The sequence below is a fragment of the Schistocerca cancellata genome, chromosome 10 (assembly GCF_023864275.1).
Source record: "Schistocerca cancellata isolate TAMUIC-IGC-003103 chromosome 10, iqSchCanc2.1, whole genome shotgun sequence".
In the NCBI taxonomy this organism is placed as follows: domain Eukaryota; kingdom Metazoa; phylum Arthropoda; class Insecta; order Orthoptera; family Acrididae; genus Schistocerca; species Schistocerca cancellata.
Genome location: NC_064635.1, coordinates 101053707 through 101073643, shown reverse-complemented (window position 1 = coordinate 101073643; position 19937 = coordinate 101053707). Strand labels below are relative to the sequence as shown.

At 39.8% G+C, this 19937-nt stretch overlaps 1 protein-coding gene and 1 non-coding gene across 5 annotated transcripts in view; both read left to right on the top strand.

The window, feature by feature from the left end:
* Positions 1–19609, top strand: part of LOC126106861 (uncharacterized) — a 131596-nt gene extending 111987 nt beyond the window's left edge. For all 4 annotated transcript variants that reach the window (XM_049913259.1, XM_049913261.1, XM_049913260.1 and 1 more), the window contains exons 6-7: positions 7568–7735; positions 15722–19609. In XM_049913259.1, the coding sequence (XP_049769216.1) occupies positions 7568–7735; positions 15722–17959 (2406 nt within the window). In that variant the 3' untranslated portion in view covers positions 17960–19609. The remainder of the gene's footprint in view (positions 1–7567; positions 7736–15721) is intronic.
* Trnat-agu (transfer RNA threonine (anticodon AGU)) lies at positions 1548–1619 on the top strand. The gene has a single exon. It is a non-coding gene; the product is annotated as a tRNA-Thr (tRNA).
* Positions 19610–19937: the final 328 nt, after the last annotated feature.

Sequence of the window (19937 nt, the reverse complement as noted above, 5' to 3'; positions counted from 1 at the left end):
GTGATGACAGCAACCACTGTTCAACAAAGTTTTGAGCTATTTGAAGAGGTATCTTGAAAGAAGTTGTTTTCCTGAGGCAGTTTTTTAAGTGAAATAAACACTTTATTTCATTAGAGATTAGCTAATTTTAGTTGGTGAATAATGCAACCAGCTAACTTAGCCCATTTAGACATTTTCTAGCAATAGCACACAAGAAATATGTTATATACTCCCATTCACAGAAAATAATAATGAAGTTGCAAATTGTAAGGACCAGACCAGCTTTAAAAAATATTGACAATCTTTCAAAATATTGAGCAGTGCACTTCTCAAGAGTGACAGAAATTCATTTTGCTCTGAATGAATTTCTCCAAAGAACTGAAAAAAGTAAATGACAAAAATTGGAAATTTGCTTGGAAAATTTATATGAAAGCATCATGTAGCACTATATCGAAACAAAGTTCCTGATAGAGGAAGAAATACCATGTTCCTTGTTCTCCATAACAGCAGAGGAAACTGAAGATCATGGTGTCATGACAGTAAGCGGAAATATTAGGTTTATTCATAGCAGTTCTCAGAATTGATAAACAAGGTAAGGCCAGCTGTCCAGTGAGGTCACACATTAATTTTCTTGCAACAGTTGTCACAGTATCACACAAGTTTTCAGTTACAATAATTATAGCTGCAGCAGAGAAATACATAGAAAACAGCACATGTACACAATAAATTATACAGTTCAATTGTTTAATTTGTGATTAGTTGTTTTGTTTTACCAATCTGTGCTTCCATGAAAGAGCCTCTACTCCACTGAAATATTCACAGAAAACTTCTCAGACTATTTTTGCCCGTTATGTGTAATTTCTCCTCATGTGTTGCAAGCAAATATATTGCAATACATGCGAACTCTACATCTTTGAGCATTGACACGTTAGCTCTGAAGACAGCGTTCTAACTGACTTGTCCTAGCCGTAAATGTTGCACGATAATATTGTGCTGCCCTTGGCCTCACACTTCTGTGCAACATATTGACACAATGTTATATATGATGTGAGCCTGTAAGCTAAAATAGAGGGCATTTTAACAACTTTTAACATAATGTATGTATTTGGACTGAAGCAGCGAGAGAAAATTTATGCCAAGGCCGGGTATCAAACCTGGGCCTCCAGCTGACTAGGCAGGTGCATTAGCCACTAAGCCACCTTGGCAAAGAGGTTCATACAACTGCATGGATTACCCTGGCAAACCTCCCTCCTTGATCCAAGTTTTCACTGCCACCTTAGTCTACTTTAAATTCCTCCTCACACACGAACAGAATTTCCTGGGCTCTCCACGTTCCAGAATATCACCTGAGCATCAAAAGTAAATGGGGGATCCAGCCTGAAATCCAGATGCAGGTACTTACAAAGATGAAATGACACCATTTCAGAGACTTTACAGGTCTTATACATATACGACTTCATGTATGTAGACTGAAGCATCGAGTGTAAGGAGGACTATAAATCAGACTGGGGTGGCAATGAGAATCTGCAGTGTGCCAGGGTAGTCTGTGCAGCTGTGTAAACTGCTGTGCCAAGGAGGCTTAGTGGCTAAAGCACCTGCCTAGTCAGCTGGAGATCTGGGTTCGATTCCCAGCCTTGGTACAAATTTTCTCTTGCCGCTTCAGTCTATATACATAAAGTCATATCTGTAAGAGATCAGTACATTCTCTGAAATTGTGTCATTTCATAAAGTATGTGTTTTGCCTCCAATCAAAATTAGTACCCCTTTTTGTTCTGTTAAGGATTGCTGGTGTTTATAGGATTTGGTGCACGTAAGATTTTACGCCACTGTAGTATTGCACACGTTGGGCAAACTATTCATATTTTTTAGGACAGGTGTGTGGAAAATCTGCGCCATGCAAGGTTACAACAAACTGAGTAAAAGGGGGACATGCAGTGAAACATAATGAGACACATGTGGTTGTTGCCAGTTCACATTACTGGGATTGTAGAAGGATTCCATTGAAATTGGCTAGAATGATGAAGTTAATAAATGAGGCAAGGGCTATCATATGAGCAAGTTGTGGAACCTTGCAGTGACCTGCCCGTCATTTGGCAGAATGTTGATGAGCAATTAATGGCAGTAGTAGCTCATTAGTTTTGCCTTCACCACCGATGGCAATGGTTGTATGCTTTGGCGTGGGGAAGCAGAACTCACAGTATGTGGTACATGTACTGAGTACACTTTCTTGGTCTATATAAAGGTGCCATCGCCACTGTGGCAACAGTGTGACGAGTCTTGGCAAAAGTGGCATCTCCACTGATGGTGACAGTCAATTGGACCGTTGAAATATTGTGTTGACTTGACTCAAAGATCCAGCTGCAAGTACCACAAGCTATTTTGCCAGGAAAGCCTACAAATTCAAAGTCTTATATAGGTTGCACATTTTACATTCTAGATGTATAACCTTATACGCATCTGAGATATTTTGCAACTTGACATGAATATAGGACACCATTACATGTCAATCTTTCCACACTGCTAGTGGTACTGACAAATGGAAGCATATAATTGATGTTGCTCAGTGATGACCGAGGGGAGAAAATTAGCTCATTACCAATGAAAGAAAGTGTTTACTTCAAACAAGAAACAGTGTTGTGCAGGAAAAAAGTCATTTCAAGAAATTTGCTGCAGCTGGGGACTCGAGCATTTAAAGGCTATTGAATAGATGTGTTCAGAACTTATAAGTTGTGTGTTATACATCACAGAACATTTTTCAATAAAAATGTAACAAAAGTGTCCATTTACTACTATAAAGTAGTTTACACTTGTTCTGATATTTAGTTTAGTTTGTGCATGATTTTAAAAATTTCATTTCTTGTTGTCTGTATGTGGTGTCCTTTACAGTAATGTGAAAAAATGTTAGTTCCTGGATTAGGAAAAACAATCCTATAATGTAGAAGTTGAAGAGATGTGATTCACAGTAGTAAAGATGAACAATTGCTTATAGCTTTTAATTTACGCACTTTAGAGCCCATGTTTACCTGACTCTTTTTGCTTTGGATGATCGTTCCTGTCGTAACCCTGAATAGTGACCATTTCTCCTGTGACACCCTATAGACAGGAATTGTGGATGATAAACATTACAGATAAGAAGATAACATAAGTTTCTGACAAGTGGTGCTGCAGAAGAATTATGGATAGGTCGAACAGCTAAAGAAGGTCTACTGAAATTAACTGGGGAGAAAAGAAGTTTATCATTCAATCTGACTAAAATAAGGGATAAATTGACAGGATACATCCTGTGGCATCAAGGAAGGCCAAACGAAACTATATGACTACAGAAACCTTTTCAAGTCTTACATTATGATGTACAGGTGACGGTTATTGAACTTATGAAATAAAATCATAATTTCTGAATGGTTTGCATTAGAAAGTTCAAACTGCACGATTGGACGCGGGGCACAATGGGAATTAGTATGCACGTGGTTGCGCAATGACTACTTTCATTTGAATGAGTTTGTCAGTAAGCAAAATTAGCGCATTTGGGGGACTGAAAATCTGCATTTTGCGACTGAGATCTACACCCTCAACAGGTGACTGTCAGTCATGGAATAATTGTGCAATATTCTTTGATGGCATGGTGACTGCTGAACAGTACATGAAGGTTTTGGAAGATTTCATTCACATTATCCAAAGTGATCCTGTTTTGACACGGTTTCATTCATACAAGACAGCGCTTGACCCCACTGAAGCAGGAGTGTGTTTGATGTCTTGGAAGAGCACTTTGTGGACTGCATTCTGACTCTGGAGTACCCACAGCCCACTGCCATGGGCCTCGATTGGCCGTCATGCTCTTCAGATCTGAACAAGTGCAATTCCTTTTTGTTTTGATTAAAGACAAAGTGTACAGCAATAAGCACAAAACCATTGCTGAGCTGAAAACAGACATTCGGGAGATCATCAACAGCACTGATGTTCTGACGCTTCAGCGGGTAGTGCAGAATTTTGCTGTTCACCTGTGCCACATCATTGCCAGTGGTGGCAGGCATATTGAACATGTCATAACCTAAATCCAAATATCTGTAGTGATGTTTACGTGTTGAATAAAGTGTGTGTGCACACTGTAGCTTGTAACTAATTTATGATTTTTATATAGTTTAATAATCGTCACCCTGTATATAAGCAGATTGAAGTGATGAATGTAAATTTGAACCTGAGTCTCCTGCTCACCAGACAGATGCGCTAACCGCTACGCCATTCTGGCACAGTGCCCTTGCACTACTGTACAGCCTATCCTAGCAAGCCTCCCTTGTCAGTGCAAATTCTCATTCACTCCTCAGCCCACTTGCAAATGCTGTTTGAGTTTAGGAGGAATACCATGTGAGCTGAAGTGTGCATGGGAATTTTGATTCAGGAGGGAGGCATGCTAGGGTATCCTTGCAGTCGTGCAAAGCCACTGTGCCAGACTGGCTTAGTGATTGGCGTATCTGCCTAGTGAGCATTAATTGCTTCAGTCTCCATATATACATCGAGGAACATAACTGAGGAAGTGTGGGGGATAAAAATTGTAGAGGGAGACCAAACCTTAATTACAGTACGCAGTTTCAAAGGGATGCAGGATGCAGCAACTGTGTGTATATGAGAATACTTGCACAAGTGGAGAGCTGCATCAAACAAGTATTTGGATTGACAACAACACAGGAAGCTGAGGTGTTGGATTGTTGCAGTGCTCATGCGTGGTTTTGCATTGTCATGCTGAAGGAAAGTGTGTTTCATGTGTGGATGAAGTTTTCTATTGTTAAAACTCTATTACAGTACACTGTTTGTCCCACACCATTATAGTTACATTGTACACCACCATGCTACACGCTACAATTCAGAGCCCTCTAGTGGCAGAGGGTTGCAATTTTCATCAGTGAAGTGGAAAACTTGACTGAGTAATATGGATGATATGTAACACCTCAGCCAATACTAAGAACCGAATAAAAAGTTTGGGGGCATTACTTTTTCAGCACACCCTCATAATTAATGTAACTTTCAGCAGCTTTCTCAAGTAATATTGCCCTCTTTATTTCCCTGCATATAGTTTTGCCCGTAATAATTGCACTTTCTGGTTTTATTATTATTTTACCTCAACATCAGGACCAACAGCTACTAATTAGTTGGTTTTTGAACTATTGTATGTTATTACTTGCACTTTGACACATTCCTTGACGGAGTTCATGGTTTTCTGGCACTGCTTTCAAAATTTGTTTTCAAAGTACATCTGCTCCCTGAATTAATGGAATTATTTATATAACTTTAATTTATACACACTCTATGTAAAAAAGGAGGACAAACCATGAAGGATTTATCTGAATGGGATGGAAATTGATAGATGTGATGTACATGTACAGAGAAACATATGATTATAATTTCAGAAAAAATGGATGATTTAGTCAAGAGAAAAAGCTTCACATTGCGCAAGTCAATAATACATTGGTCACCTCCCGCTCTTATGCAAGCAGCTATACGGCTTGACATTGATTGATAAAGAGTTGTTGGATGTTGTTATGAGGGATAGTGAAGCTCTTTCTCTTGAATAAATCATTTGATTTTTTCTGGAATTGTAATCATTTGTTTGTCTGTACATCATCACATCTATTGATTTCTTTAGAGAAAGCTGTTGTCAGTGTTGACCGAACTATGCTTTTTGAAATTTTGAGGGTACTACGGATAACATATTTACAACTTGTGCAGAAACAAGACTAGGAAGCGGTGGTTGAGCATGGTGTGAAACGGGGTTGTAGCCTATCCCAATGTTATTCAGTCTGTACTTTGAGCAAGCAGTAAAGGAAACCGAGGAGACATTTGGAAAAGCAATTGAAGTTCATAGATAGGAAACACCAGTAGAGAAAAGAAGTTTTCAATGTGTTGCTGTAGAAGAATGCTGAAATTAAGTTGGTAGGTCGAATAACAAATGAGGAAGATTGGGGAAAAAATAAATTTATGGCACAACTTGATTATAAGAAGGGATTGGTTGACAGGACACATCTGGAGACACTGAGGAATCGTCAGTTTGATAACAAAGAGAAGTGAGCCAATTTAAACAGTAGAGGGAAACCAAAGCTTGAATATTGCAAGCAGGTGCAAAGGCGTGGTCGGAGGTGAAGAGGCTTGCACAGAACAGACTTCCATCAGACCAGTCTTCGGACTGAAGACCACAACAACTATAATTTTTGTTTAAATATGTCACTCAGAAGCAATTAAGTCCTACATCACCTAAAATATTACTCTATAAGTTCCCATATGCAACTTATAGAAGATAGCTGACAGAGCTTGCATGAAAGTCTCTTATCATTCACGATCAAACTAAGCATAAGGGGCATGTGCCATCTGGCAGTTCACAGTACTCCTGTACAGTTCTCACTCCATACTAGGCATGCCAACTGCATACAGTCAGTAGCTGACGGAGAGCAAAACTACCAGTTAAAATACATAATAAGGACTCTCAGTGTCCATAAAGTGGTATGGAAATCAGTGTTGCTTGGAAGCAATATTGTCAATGAAAGGGTTAATGAGGCTGTTTGTTCCTCTTGTTGTCTTTGTACATCTTTTTCTCATCACAACCCACAATGAGGAATCAGGAACCATTAGTTCCAAATATTCATTCAGATGTATTATTGATAACTATTCGCCGTGTCCTGTTTGTTGTGTTCAGTGAATATGATCAATTTTTCAGATGGTAGGTAGGATTTTTTCTACTTTATTAGTAATAATTATCTGTATTCAGCACTTGCCCACGATAGGCAAAAGTCACAAATTTGAGTCTTGGTCCAGCACACAGTTTTAGTCTGCCAGGAAGTTTCATATTAGTGCAAACTCTTCTGCAGAGTGAAAATCTCATTCTGGAAACATACCCCAGGCTGTGGCTAAGCCATATCCCCACAATATCCTTTCTTCCAGGAGTACTAGTTCTGCAAGGTTTGCAGGAGAAATTCTGTGAAGTTTGGAAGGTAGGAGACGAGGTATTGGCAGAAGTGAAGCTGTGGGGATGGGGCATGAGTCGTGGTTGGGTAGCTCAGTTGGTATAGCACACCCTGCAAAAGGCAAAGGTCCCGAGTTCGAGTCTCAGTCCGGCACACAGTTTTAATCTACCAGGAAGTTTCAGTTCCTTTGTAAAGTACACAGACAGTTTCCTTCCCCCTCCCTTTCATAATCTGAGCTTGTGCTCATCTCAATGACCTCATTCATGACAGCAAGTTTAACTTAATCTTCCTTCAGTCCTGATTCCACCTAGACCTAACAAACCTTCATTAAACTAAACCCTGAGATATCTGACTTTTGTCATGTGCCTCGAGCTTCAGATTGTCGAGAGTTGACCGTACTGGCTGAAGCGAAACTGTGAGGGCAACTCCTGAGTGACGCCTGGATAGGTCAGCCAGTAAGAATATTTTTCACAAATGAAGGTTCTATCTGCTAGGAAGTTTCAAAACTGTGTACACTCCACTGTAAAGTGAAAGATTCATTCTGGGACTGACTGTTCTCCTTGTGCCCTGAAAGCACAAGGTACCAAATCATTAATTTTTGCTTTAAATATGTGACATTGATGCTTTTGTGTGAACAGACGGCCCACATCCGAATCCACACTGGGGAGAGGCCATACTCATGCCTGGTGTGCGGCCAGGCATTCAACCAGCGGCACACCCTGACCCGCCACGTCAGGAAGCATGCCAACAGGGACACGGCCAAAGCATTCTCTTGTTCGCTGTGCGGCAAAACATTCCCCAGACAGGTAAGGATGCTCTCAGTTATTCGCAAGTGATGAGTTACCCTATAACTACTTCTCAGGAAAGAGATAATTTTTACTTGACTAATTTTTATTCCATCAAATCACTCTTACTATGCCACATGTGAAGGCCTTTATGTTTCAATAACACAGACCAATCACTAATACACTCTTTAATGAAAGTGGCATATTCTTGTGAGTTTTAGTTTGCAGATCTTAAAATTACAATTGTAATAAAAGAGTGATATTGTCCACCACTATACTAGACTTAACACCCAATATCAAAAAATACTGGTTGTAATTCTGTGGATAGCAGGGGTAAAATACGAGGAGTAAAAAGTTATCTACAACTTATAGAGAAACCAGACTGCAGTTAAGAGTCAAAGGACATGAAAGGCAAACAGTGGTTAAGAAGGCAGTAAGAAGGTTGTAGCCTCCCCCAGTGATATTCAATCTGTACGGTGAGCTAGGAGTAAACAAAACAAAGGAGAAATTTGGAAAGGGAATTAAAAGTTCAAGGAGAAGAAATAAAAACACTGCAGTTTTCCAGGGACTTTGTAATTCTATCAGAGGTGACAACGCACCTGCAGAAGCAGCTGAATGAACTGATGGTGTCTTGAAAACAGATTATAAGACAAAAATCAAGAAGAATTAGAAGAAGAAGAAGACAGCATGCAATGTAGTGCAATGTAGCCAAATTAAATCAAGAAATGCAACACTAAAAGTATTTGATGTATTTTGCTATTTGGGCAGCGAAATAACTGACCATGACTAAAGTAAAGAGAATATAAAATGTAGACTAGTTATGACAAAAAAAAATTATTTCTGAAAAAGAAAACATTCTTTATACCTAGTATAAATTGTAAGGAAGTCTTTTGTGAAGTTATTTGCTCTGAGTGAAACAAATATGATAAGCAGTTCATACAAAAAAATAATAGAAGCTTTTGAAATGTGGAGCTACAGCAGAATGTTGAAGATGAGATGGGTAAATCAAGTAACTAATGAGGATGTTCTGAATTTAATTGGGTAAACAAGAGATTTGTGGCACAGATAGATCAAATGAAGTGACCTGTTGATATGACCCATCATGAGGCATCAAGGAATTGTTAATTTTCAAATGAAAGGGTGCGTAGGAGGGTTAAGAGTGTAGAGGGAGACCAAGGCTTGAAAAGGGTGAGCTGGTTCTAATTGGTTTAGGCTCTCTCTCTCTCTCTCTCTCTCTCTCTCTCTCTCTCTCTCTCTCTCTCTCTCTCTCTCACACACACACACACACACACACACACACACACAGATACTTTAACTTGGCGGTTTTAGGTAGTGGGTGTTTTGAATTATAGTTGGGAAATACTGGTAGATGTCAGGTTTTTACTGCCTCCTTTGTAACACTGCGAACCTCAGTAAGCTATTGTGTCAGCTACAATGTTCAACTTAGAAAAGCCTCCATCTTTCAATAGTTTATACTAATTAAATATTGTTGCTGAAATGCATACATTGGTGTGATATCAGTGAAAAAGTGTTTATAATGTTTGCCCGACTGGAGTCAGAATGGGAGGACTATTTTTGCCTACACACTTAAGTTACCCAGTCATTGTTGAACACTGGCTTTTGGTCAAGGTTGCATAAGCATGTCTCGTTGTTTGTTAAAATGTGCTTAACTGTCGAAGAATATGTGTTCGTGATGGAAACTTGTTTTATGATGAAATCTCATGGAGAAATGTGGAAAGGAAGCACCAGTAAAAAGTATTATTTAGACATTAGAAGGAAAATTTCACGAAACAGGTTCAATTTTAGAAAAGAAATGTGCCAGACGAATGTCAGTTTTAATGATGCAAGTCATTTAGCATATTAAAGCAGAAGTCCCCGAATCTTTGTGCATATTACACCAGGAAAAGAACATTTCACTTGGACCAGTCCACACTGTAATGAGAAGAATACTGGAATGTTATCTGTACCCGGTTTTCCATGAGTTCAATAGTGCTGATTATGTCAAAAGGTTTCCCTACCGTCTACAGTTCAAGGCCCTCATTAGAGGCAACATTGGCATTTTAGATCAAAAGTTTTTCACAGATGAAGCTCGGTTTCACCTTGTTTGGTATGTTAATAGCCAGAACTACCGTACCTGGAGTGCTGACAACCCACACACTTTCACCGAGTCCCCTTACACAAAATATTGGCATATCATTTGCGGTTTGAAGCCAGTGAATAAAGGGCCTTTGTTTTTCGAAACAACTGTGGATGCTGTTGTCTTGCAAGACATTATCCAGCAAATGATAACCTTACTGCAAGAGGTTGAGCGTGACTGCCGGTTGCAGCAGGACAGGGCCACTTGCCCTACAGCTCACTCCACTGTGGAGACACTACAGGATCTTTTTGGCAAAAGAATTATTTTGACAGTATTGTGACCACCACAATCTGCCGACCTTAGTAAGACAGAATTCTTTCTGTGCGGATACTCAAAGTATACAGCTTACAGGAGCGATCCACATGCCCTGCAGGAACTGAAGACGAACATTATAAAAGCGATCAATGAAAGGCAGTGAAAATCAATGAAACAGACAGTGTAAAGCTAACAAGTGTAGCCACGAACATGGTCAAATGTTTCAAAAAGTCCAAAGAAATGGATGGACAACATTTCGAACACGTGTTGTAATTTACAATAACTTATGGTGTAAATCTGCCAATAAAATATTACTTATAACTACAGTCAGCAACAACATTCGTGACTTCTGTCTGTGCAGCTCGTGAAGCCTGCAGTATTCTCAACTCGACAAAGGACGTTGACAGGAATTACTTTACATTCCTGCACCATTTCAGTGTCAAAAATTGGCTCACCTGAGTCAGACTCATATTTGAAGAACAAGTACACTTTAAAAATAAGGTCCGTTGTCTGTTTGTGAAATATTTGGCAATTTCTAAGTGTTTCAGCCATTATGAGAAAACTCACATTACACACAGAAAACCGCAGAAATCAGTCAGTTGTAATTTTTCACATGAAACGCAATAGGATGCTCAAATATGATGGAAGTTTATACAATATTGAATGCTGAAACAGACTGAGAGCTGATTGGCCAGCTGCTCATCTGTCTACCCGTTGCAGAGGCCATAAATGCTGTCGTGGACTATAAGTGATGGAGCCTCTTTTAAGCTGAACGCCCTGTGTTATCGAGTGCTCTTTGTCTACTTCACTTTGTTTGTGTGCGCAGTGCTCATTGTTTTTCTTTTCTTACTTCAAAATGAGTGAAGAAGCTATTTCAGGTTCACCACGGGGTTTGAATACGATTTGCACCTCAGACCACAGACGATACAGACTGCGCACAGTGTCATTAGAAACCAACATCTCGATCAACCGACAGGTGGTGGCATTAATTTTCAAGTGACAACTGGAATGTTAAAAGAAGATGACATTTCTCCACTTGTTATGCATTTATTTTATTGGTTCATGAGTTTCTACTCATTAGGCCATTTTAATACTGATTTTCTGCAGTAGAAAAAATATGTACTGAAATTTAAAGATGCTGCCATTTCGATGAATGCAGAATATTTATTTACTGCAGAAAATCACTTGAAAATAGCATTAAAGGGAGAAACTATTCATGAACCAATAAAATAAGTGCAGCAGAAGTGTAAAAATGCCACCTTCTTTTAATAAATTTCTTGCTCAGTTACCCACTATGGAAAATATCTCTGAAATACTCTTCAGTTTATCTTAATTGTAATATTTTCAGTAAAGTCTCTTTATAACGGTGGTGGAATCTTGTGCATAATTTTTTTCACCGAAGATTTGTGAAAGCAAGTAACATTTTGTAGCACAGGTAAAGTTTCTTCAGAAATACGATTCAGTTAAGTCAGCGGTTTTAAATGATATCATTACCATGCAGATGTAAAATGGTCTTCTATTTGAGATTATTAAGTAATGTCTAAAACACTGCCTTACAAAAAAAGTGAAGCACCCAGAAGACATGGTCAGATGGCAATGTAACTTCATACATGTACACACCACGGCAGGTATGTAAATGATAAGAACTATAATTCTCTGTGACAGGTAGAACACCCACCAGATTGCATTAGTGTTACCAGGCCTGGTAGCATATATAAGATATGAGAACAGTATCAGATGTGCAGTGATATCTGTCAGATGCCGTTTACTCATTTGAGACAGTGTTATCGGCACCTGACACAGTTTGCTAGGGGCCTCATTGTAGGTCTCCATTTGGCCAGCCAGGATTGCCACAAGTTCCCCCAAGTGAAATTCCCTGATGTTTTCCTGATTTCCAGACAGGTTTTACCATTTTTCCCAGACATATTTTGAGATCTCAAGAGTAAGTCTCAGACAGAAGTTGACAAAAAATGTAAGGACTTCTGTATTTCTAAACGTGTGAGCTAAAATCTCAAGTACTAACATCAACATCTTTTTAGATGGAGAAAGCAAGCCAAATGGTATATATGTTTTATTAAAACCACTGATGTTATTTTATTTCAATAACACGAAACACATCTGGTAACAAAAATTTGCATTTCACTGGAGTGGCAAGAAAGAATTAAAATATCTTTCCCGATATCAGAAATAACCTCAGAAAACAGTAGGGCTCTTGAGAGAAGTGTATAAGGCAGGGAAGAGTTGTGTAAACCAACACTATAGGTGACTGCCAATAATATGTCAGTTCTATTATGTTAGTTATTGTCAGTTATTATCCACTGTGTTATGTTTACTATTTTATGGGTATTGTGTGGTTTTTCTTTCAAGACATACATGAGTACATCAGCAACTACCACAATTTTCTTCTTATTATTTTCCATACTTTCTAATTCATATAAACAACTTTTGAAGTGCCAAAATGTACTATAATAAATAAAATGTCTGTAAAACACCACAACTTGCGGTGAGACAGTCGCAATTCCTGAAATCCATCACCCGTGGCCACTGGCCTGCCGAGGAGCACCGCAGTTCTGGATCCCCAGATAAACCATGAAAGTCCACTGCATTATGCCTCTCACAAACAGACCTGGCCTGCGGGCAGATAGGTGAGACCAGATCCGACAGGCAGGGCCTGCACATCAGTGGTAAACGATGGGCTTCAGATTGACAGGTGCGTCTGTTAGAGATATTCGCAGATATGGCCTCTGGTTTTAGCCCTTCATGGAAGTCCACTGGTGTGGCCAGCTACCCACATATCACAGACACCATGTTGATGAATTGAGATTGTGGCAATCAATACGTGCAACAGGTAACTTGCACAAATACTCTGAGAATCAACATTGATGAGGATAGGGAGCAACTCACTGTAAAGATGATTGCTGAGCCGCAGACAGGCACATAGCAAAGACAATCACACTCTCACAACTACATTTTTGGCCTGAGCCTTTGTCAGAAAACAAGAGCATCCACACAATTATTCAGACACACACAATCGTGCACACGTGACTGCCCGTCTCTGGCCACTGTGTCAGCAGTCTCTGAGAATCAGATCTGAACAAACTACTCCTCATACCTCCCTGCCTCTCGTCGGCAGCTGCTAGAATGAGGGAGTGGGGAAGCAGCTCACATACTCAGGTACACCCAGCCAGCGACAACGTCCAAGATCTCAGTAAACAAACCATTTCATGTACTGAGACAAACACGAGATTTCTCCAGTTTTTTTTTTTTTTTTTTTTTTTTTTTCAAATTTCCCTAAAATTTCCCTGACTTCTGTGACACATTTGAAATTCCCTGATTTCCAGAACCTGTGGCAACCCTGCCACCTGGTCAAATCATCACACAATATCCAGTTTTGTGGGTTATTCGAATTGGACAGTGGCCCGATGTCGGGCTGCACGGTAACGTGATAGCCGGCAGACTCATTGTCGAGGGTGGCATACTTGTCCACGTTACAGTTGACCACGAAAGAGGCCTGCTGTATTGCACGCTGTAACCCCTCCGCATCTGCGCCTGCCATCCTTGAACGAGTATTGGACTTTCTGCAACACTCTGTGTCATCCTGCAGCATTGGTCGGAGACTGGCAACAGCCAGACTAGGGCATTATTATTCTGTGCATAGGCAGCCATTAACATCAGAACACAAACAGTGGTGTTTGGAGTGGTGCCGTGACCAGGGAGCAGGGACCGCCGATGAACAGTGTCACACTGTGTTCGGCTACGAATTGTAGTTCCGCACTAGCCCGTACGACTCTTGTCGCTGAATACGGCAGTGACCTGGGGGAGGTCATTTTGGAAAGGCACAGGGCTGTTACTCCTGGCAACGTGGTGTGTGAAGTCATCAGGTATGACTTCAGGTGAGGGCTAGTAGTGATCGAGGGAGTAAGTCCGATGGCACAGTGGCACATCATCGAAATCCTACATCCTCACGTACCACCTATCTCATCTCGTGTGACAGTATTGTGGTGCCATTTTCCAACAGAATAGTGCTCATCCACGTACGGCACATGTCTCTCTGACCTGTCTAGTCGATATTGAGGTACTCCCAGCAAGATCCTCCAGATCTGTGCCTTATGGAACATGTGAGAGCAGCTCAGATCTCACCTCCATTCCTATGCCAGTATCCAGGACATCAGTGACCTTGGCTCTGAGCACTATTGGACTTAACATCTATGGTCATCAGTCCCCTAGAACTTAGAACTACTTAAACCTAACTAACCTAAGGACATCACACAACACCCAGTCCTCACGAGGTAGAGAAAATCCCTGACCCCACTGGGAATCGAACCCGGGAACCCGGGCGTGGGAAGCGAGAACGCTACCGCACGACCACGAGCTGCGGACACATCAGTGACCTGTGACAACCAATATGGACCAGATTGTCTCACAAGAGGATACAATGGCTTTATGACACCCTTCTCAAATTAGCGTACGGTTCCAGGTGAGAGAGGGTGCAACGTCATACTGGTAAATGGGTTTATACTGTCGAAGTTCATTGTAAATTTGACACAAGTTTTGAAATCACTAAAGTAACATCAAGAAATACTCTCAACTTATATTGTTTCATTTCATTTCCTCTTTCTCTTCTGGTGCTTCTCTTTTCTTGTCAGGCATTACATATATTCATAACATTCAAGACAGTGCAATATTGTTAATAACACAAATTTTGATTATGTTATAATTACTGAATTTAATTATAATACAACTGAGATGCACTTTGGCATATTATAAAGTGTAAAAATAGATTTGTTGCTAAAGAAAATGAAATATGTGCTTCCAACCATCCAGAGCTATTAAATTTTAATTAAATGTATAATTAGCTCTTCAGTTATACCATACTACATTACATGACATATTTGTGATATAATTCAATATTGGATATATTCATGTCATGTGCTCGCTTTTGTTTGAAATTATGTAGTAACTAAAAACATTATAATGTTTTATACCAAAAGTAGAATTTTTTTTTTTAAATTCGAGAGTGACATAATTATCAGGCAATTAATGGGCATATGAATAAACAGCGACATGAGTCAGAAAATTTATGAACATAAAATGTTGCTCAAATGATATATTTGGTGTTGTATCATATACTTCAATACATGCCTCTTGGTCTGTAGCTTTCAGTAATTTACAGCACCAATATACCATGGTCATGTTTGCTCTTATGAGTGTATATGAGTCAATCATCCACATAATTGCCCCTGCAACTACTGAAAAGTCTGCTGCCCTTCTTCAAGAACTGTTTGTTATCTGGTCTCTCTACAGATAACACTCTGATGTAGTTGCATCTGCAGTACAGCTTTCTGTATCACCGAGGCATGCAAAATACCCCATGACAGCAAGGTTCATAATTCATGGGGAGATAAATATAATATGAAATACAAATCATATAGTTAAAATAAATCCTTCCTATACATTTTATTGACTGTGCTTCTTATTTATAAGAAGGAAGATCTAGTTACACTCTCAGAATCGGTATTAATATTTAAGACTGACAGTTCATTAATACTGTACATCTGCTAACTGCCAGTAATATAATCTGCAAATGTACGTAACAAGTACATCCTCTCTTTCAGGTTAACCTGGGCATCCACATGCGGACACATACCGGTGAGAGGCCATTTGAATGTGAATTGTGCGGCAAACGGTTTTCACAGTCGGGACACCTGGCACGGCACAAGTTGACACACACTGGCAAAACGCCCTACCCCTGTCGAATTTGTGGGAAAGGATTCTCACAGAAGAAGCGCCTTGTCGACCACGCTCGCACGCACACGGGCGAGCGACCTTTCGGGTGCCACTACTGTCCGAAAAGTTTCACTCATGCCGAGTACTTGAAGTCACACCTCCACACGCACCGTGAAGAGAAATATGTGTGCCCTGTATGCAGAGAAATGTTTTCGCGCAAGTACAGGCTGAGGGAGCATATGCGCATTCATTCGAGTGAATGGCCATTACAGTGTGCGCACTGTAAAGCGTGCTTTGTCTCGAAGGAAGATATTGCCGATCATATACACTCTCGACACCTTTCAGATATAATGGGTGACGGTTACTTTCCAGTAGAGAAGAGCCATACGAGTTCTGACGAACCCGAGTCACAACCTTACTGTAAGACTGAAAATGAAGACACTAGTGGCAGACGGACAGGGACACCGACTGCTGGCTTTGCTTTACCGTGTGATGAGGAAAACCTGCAAGAGTCAGACTTTCAACTGGAAATCACTGATGAGGTGATACAAAAACACGATTCCCCCGAACATACCGGTGCTATCTCTGACAGAGTGAGCATCTTCATCAAAGAAGAACGCATCTTTGACGAGGAGGATTTGGCATGTTCAGCAGATAATAGGGTGTCTACTGCTATGCCACCACAAATCTTTTCCAGCAGTGCACCCATAACAGAACCTACATTCATAATTAAAGATGAGAAAGACACACCTGTAGAAGATGCACTGTGTTTGGGAAATGACACAGAATTAAACACTTCGGAGCCATCTATGGCATCCGTCGTCAGCACTGATATAAAATTATGTGCCATCACCAAAGAAAATGTTGCCACTACTTTGGGAAAGTATCCCTATATGGGACTAACTAACTCTGAAGGAACCAGCAATGAAAAAGAAATAGTCAATATCAAAACAGAGGCAACAGCAGATAATGAATATCACAGGTTTCAGCAGACTGAAGGGATGCAAGAATCTATAGTGAGTGGCAGTGTGAAAACAAGCAACAAATCAGATAAAGATTTGTTCACCAATCCAGAATGTCTACATCTGGAAAGTGATACTACTTCTATAGGCCAACTGGGAACACTGGTTTCTGATCTCAGTGGCAAAATAATGACACCTGTCAGCATCCAAGAAGAGCTGAGCTCGAGAGAAGAATATCTGCTGTGTATGCAAAATGATGCAGTTTGTAAAACTGTGCCCATGCCTCTTGTCCCAGATGTTAGCAGGAATATACACTCAGTCACTAACTTCAGTGAGAGCATAGCTGCAGAGGTGCAGTGCCCACTCTATCTGGGAAAAGACACAGAGCACAAAACATTACCACCACCTAGCAGTTCCAGTGCCAGGGAACAGTTGACGAGCAACGAAGAAGGTCCATTGTGTTTGAAAAGTAGAACAGTGTCCGAGAACTTGGATCTAAATATTTTTCAAGAAACCAGCAGTGGTACCAAGTGGAGCACAACAACACAAAATCCGATCTCTAGCTCTGAGGTTCCACTACGCTCAAGCCACGATGTCGGGAGTAAAGGTTTGGCAGTGTCTTCTGTTTCTAGTGTCCACAGTGATATGGGACTGAGAGTTGACACTGAAGGATATTTAGTGCCAAATTCAAGACATTCTTCCTATTTTGTAAACAGTTCAATTTGCAGAACTGTACCGGCACATCTTACCTCTAATTGTAGCCAAAAAATGAAAAAGAGTGACATAATTAAAGAAGACAGACTTACAACTTCAGATCATCCACTCTGCCTGGAAAGGGATGCAGCATCTGATGATTTGCCACCTTCTTGTTTCCCAAATTTTGTGAACAAAACAAAGGCAAGTATCAGCATTAGGAAAGACCTCGTGCCCAATTTGGAGCCTCCATTGTGTTTGAAAAGCGATGTAAGGTGTCAAAGATTGCAGGACACTTTTGTCTCCGATGTTAGGAAAATAACAGAGAGCTTTCCTCTGCCTTTGGCCACTACCCTAACTGTGTCTGCACCAGGTGATAAAGAAACCTGTAATATATCTGACACACTGGTTCCGTACCAGCAGATGTTATACGATAAACTTATGTCATCACCATCAGTATTCCAGGAATAATAAATTCATAGCTGCTGTTGTGTACCTAGAAAACAGTAAAGCTGGGAATAACAGGAAGCCAGCAAATACTGCCAACTACAGTATTAAAAAATTGTTAAAAACTAAATCCTGCAATCAGGCCTCGGAGACAACATGATTGTCGACTGACTGTCATGTCACCCTCAGCTATTCATCATCAGATGCAGTATGGAGGGGCATGGGGTCTTCACTCCACACTCATGACCTTTGTCAATGTTTAGATCTCAGTGCCGCTACCTCACAATCAGGTAGTACCAGAAATCGAACCCGGGTCCCCCGCGTGGGGGCATATCACCCTGACCTCTCAGCTGCAGCGGTGGACCAACTACAGATCTGGTCGATCTGAAAAGAATTGAGCTGTGCAATTATTGAACTCTGTGAGCTGTGGTGAGAAACTGAACCAGACAGAACACAAGTACATCAACACTATCAATTCTGGAGATGATGTTATGCATTTTTCATATGTTGGGATACTTATTGAGAATAAACTAGCAGTAAGAAATTGGTGACCTGTGTTGGTGGCATTCCTTATAAATGGCAACAACGTTGTATACTCGTATAGTTTCTCTACTGTTAAGGAGCTACGTCCAGGATAGTTCAAATGTCATCAGCACAAGTTCCAAAGCAGTGAATAATGTATGTTTGCACTCAACTGGTGCCTTAGAAAGATACAAAGTTACTCATTAATGGTATATTTAGTGTCAGCACCATCTGCATGGGAGTGCAGCTACTTATCAAACATTAGAAAGATTGTTATGAATTGATGTTTAGGTGCCTTTAATGTTGTTTTATTGGAAAGTGATTCTTCATCAGGACATGTCTCACAGTAATGACTGCTGCATAGTATTAAGAATTTTTTGTGCTATTTACATTTTAGAGTAACTTTTTGATTGAATCTTATTTAATAAGGACAATGTACAAGAAAAAATGGTATCAGTTGAAGGTCAGAATTGTTTTAATGTTATTTAATGTGGATGCATGTTTTGTTAAGATATATTTGGCAAACCAAATGAGTGTACTGAAATTCAGTGTATGTTCCATTTTTGGTAATTTTTAGTTTTATCAATTTTATGAAAATAATTAATTTTATATATAAATGTGTACAAACTGCTAAAATATCTTATTAATCTGTGTAGATTCTTTAGTGTTAGTACACACATTATGTTTCACATTGTGCAAGTAAGATACCTGTCTTTGTTGTGAAGAGAATGAACATTGATCACTTTCCATGAAATTGAGTTTTACTGTTAAGAAATTCCTGTGTAGATGGACTGTTCTACTGGAAGAAGAATGAAAATACATGAGAGAGAAAGAACATAATATCCGGAAGAGTAATAAACAAATTAGCAGTGGGCACACAGCTGAGTGGGAAACACCAGTTGAAAAAGGAGAGCACAGAATGTGGATGTAATTATTTTCAGTATATTATGTTATGCAATAGCTGTTATCAGTGTCTTTAATTTGTACTCTAAGCTGGTAACATTTGGGACTGTATTTCTACATCTGTACAATCACAATAATGTTTGTGTTGCTGTTTCATGTTTCTGTGTCATTTGATGATGAAAATGTATATTTACAATGAGCCTCGTGGTTATTTTCGCTGGAACTTTTTCTAAATAAAGTTCAAAACAGGCAACTGGCTACATTCAGCAAATGAAATTGTAATATAATCCACTGATCCACCTAAAGGGTGTATGCCCTTGAAACACATCACAGAAGAAAATAAAAGTGACTGACATATAATTGTCTTATTTGGCTCTTATAGTATCAGTATTTTGCAACTGTGACTTATTTAACTCATGACTTGGTAACATTCATGTCAGCACATGTCACATCTTTGGAATTGGAATTACTACATGTTGCTTTAAGGTCTGAGGGAATTTTGCTTGGCAGATATATCTTGCATATCAAGTGGAATAGTTTTGCCATGTTACGAGCATCTGTTTCTCCCACAGTCGTG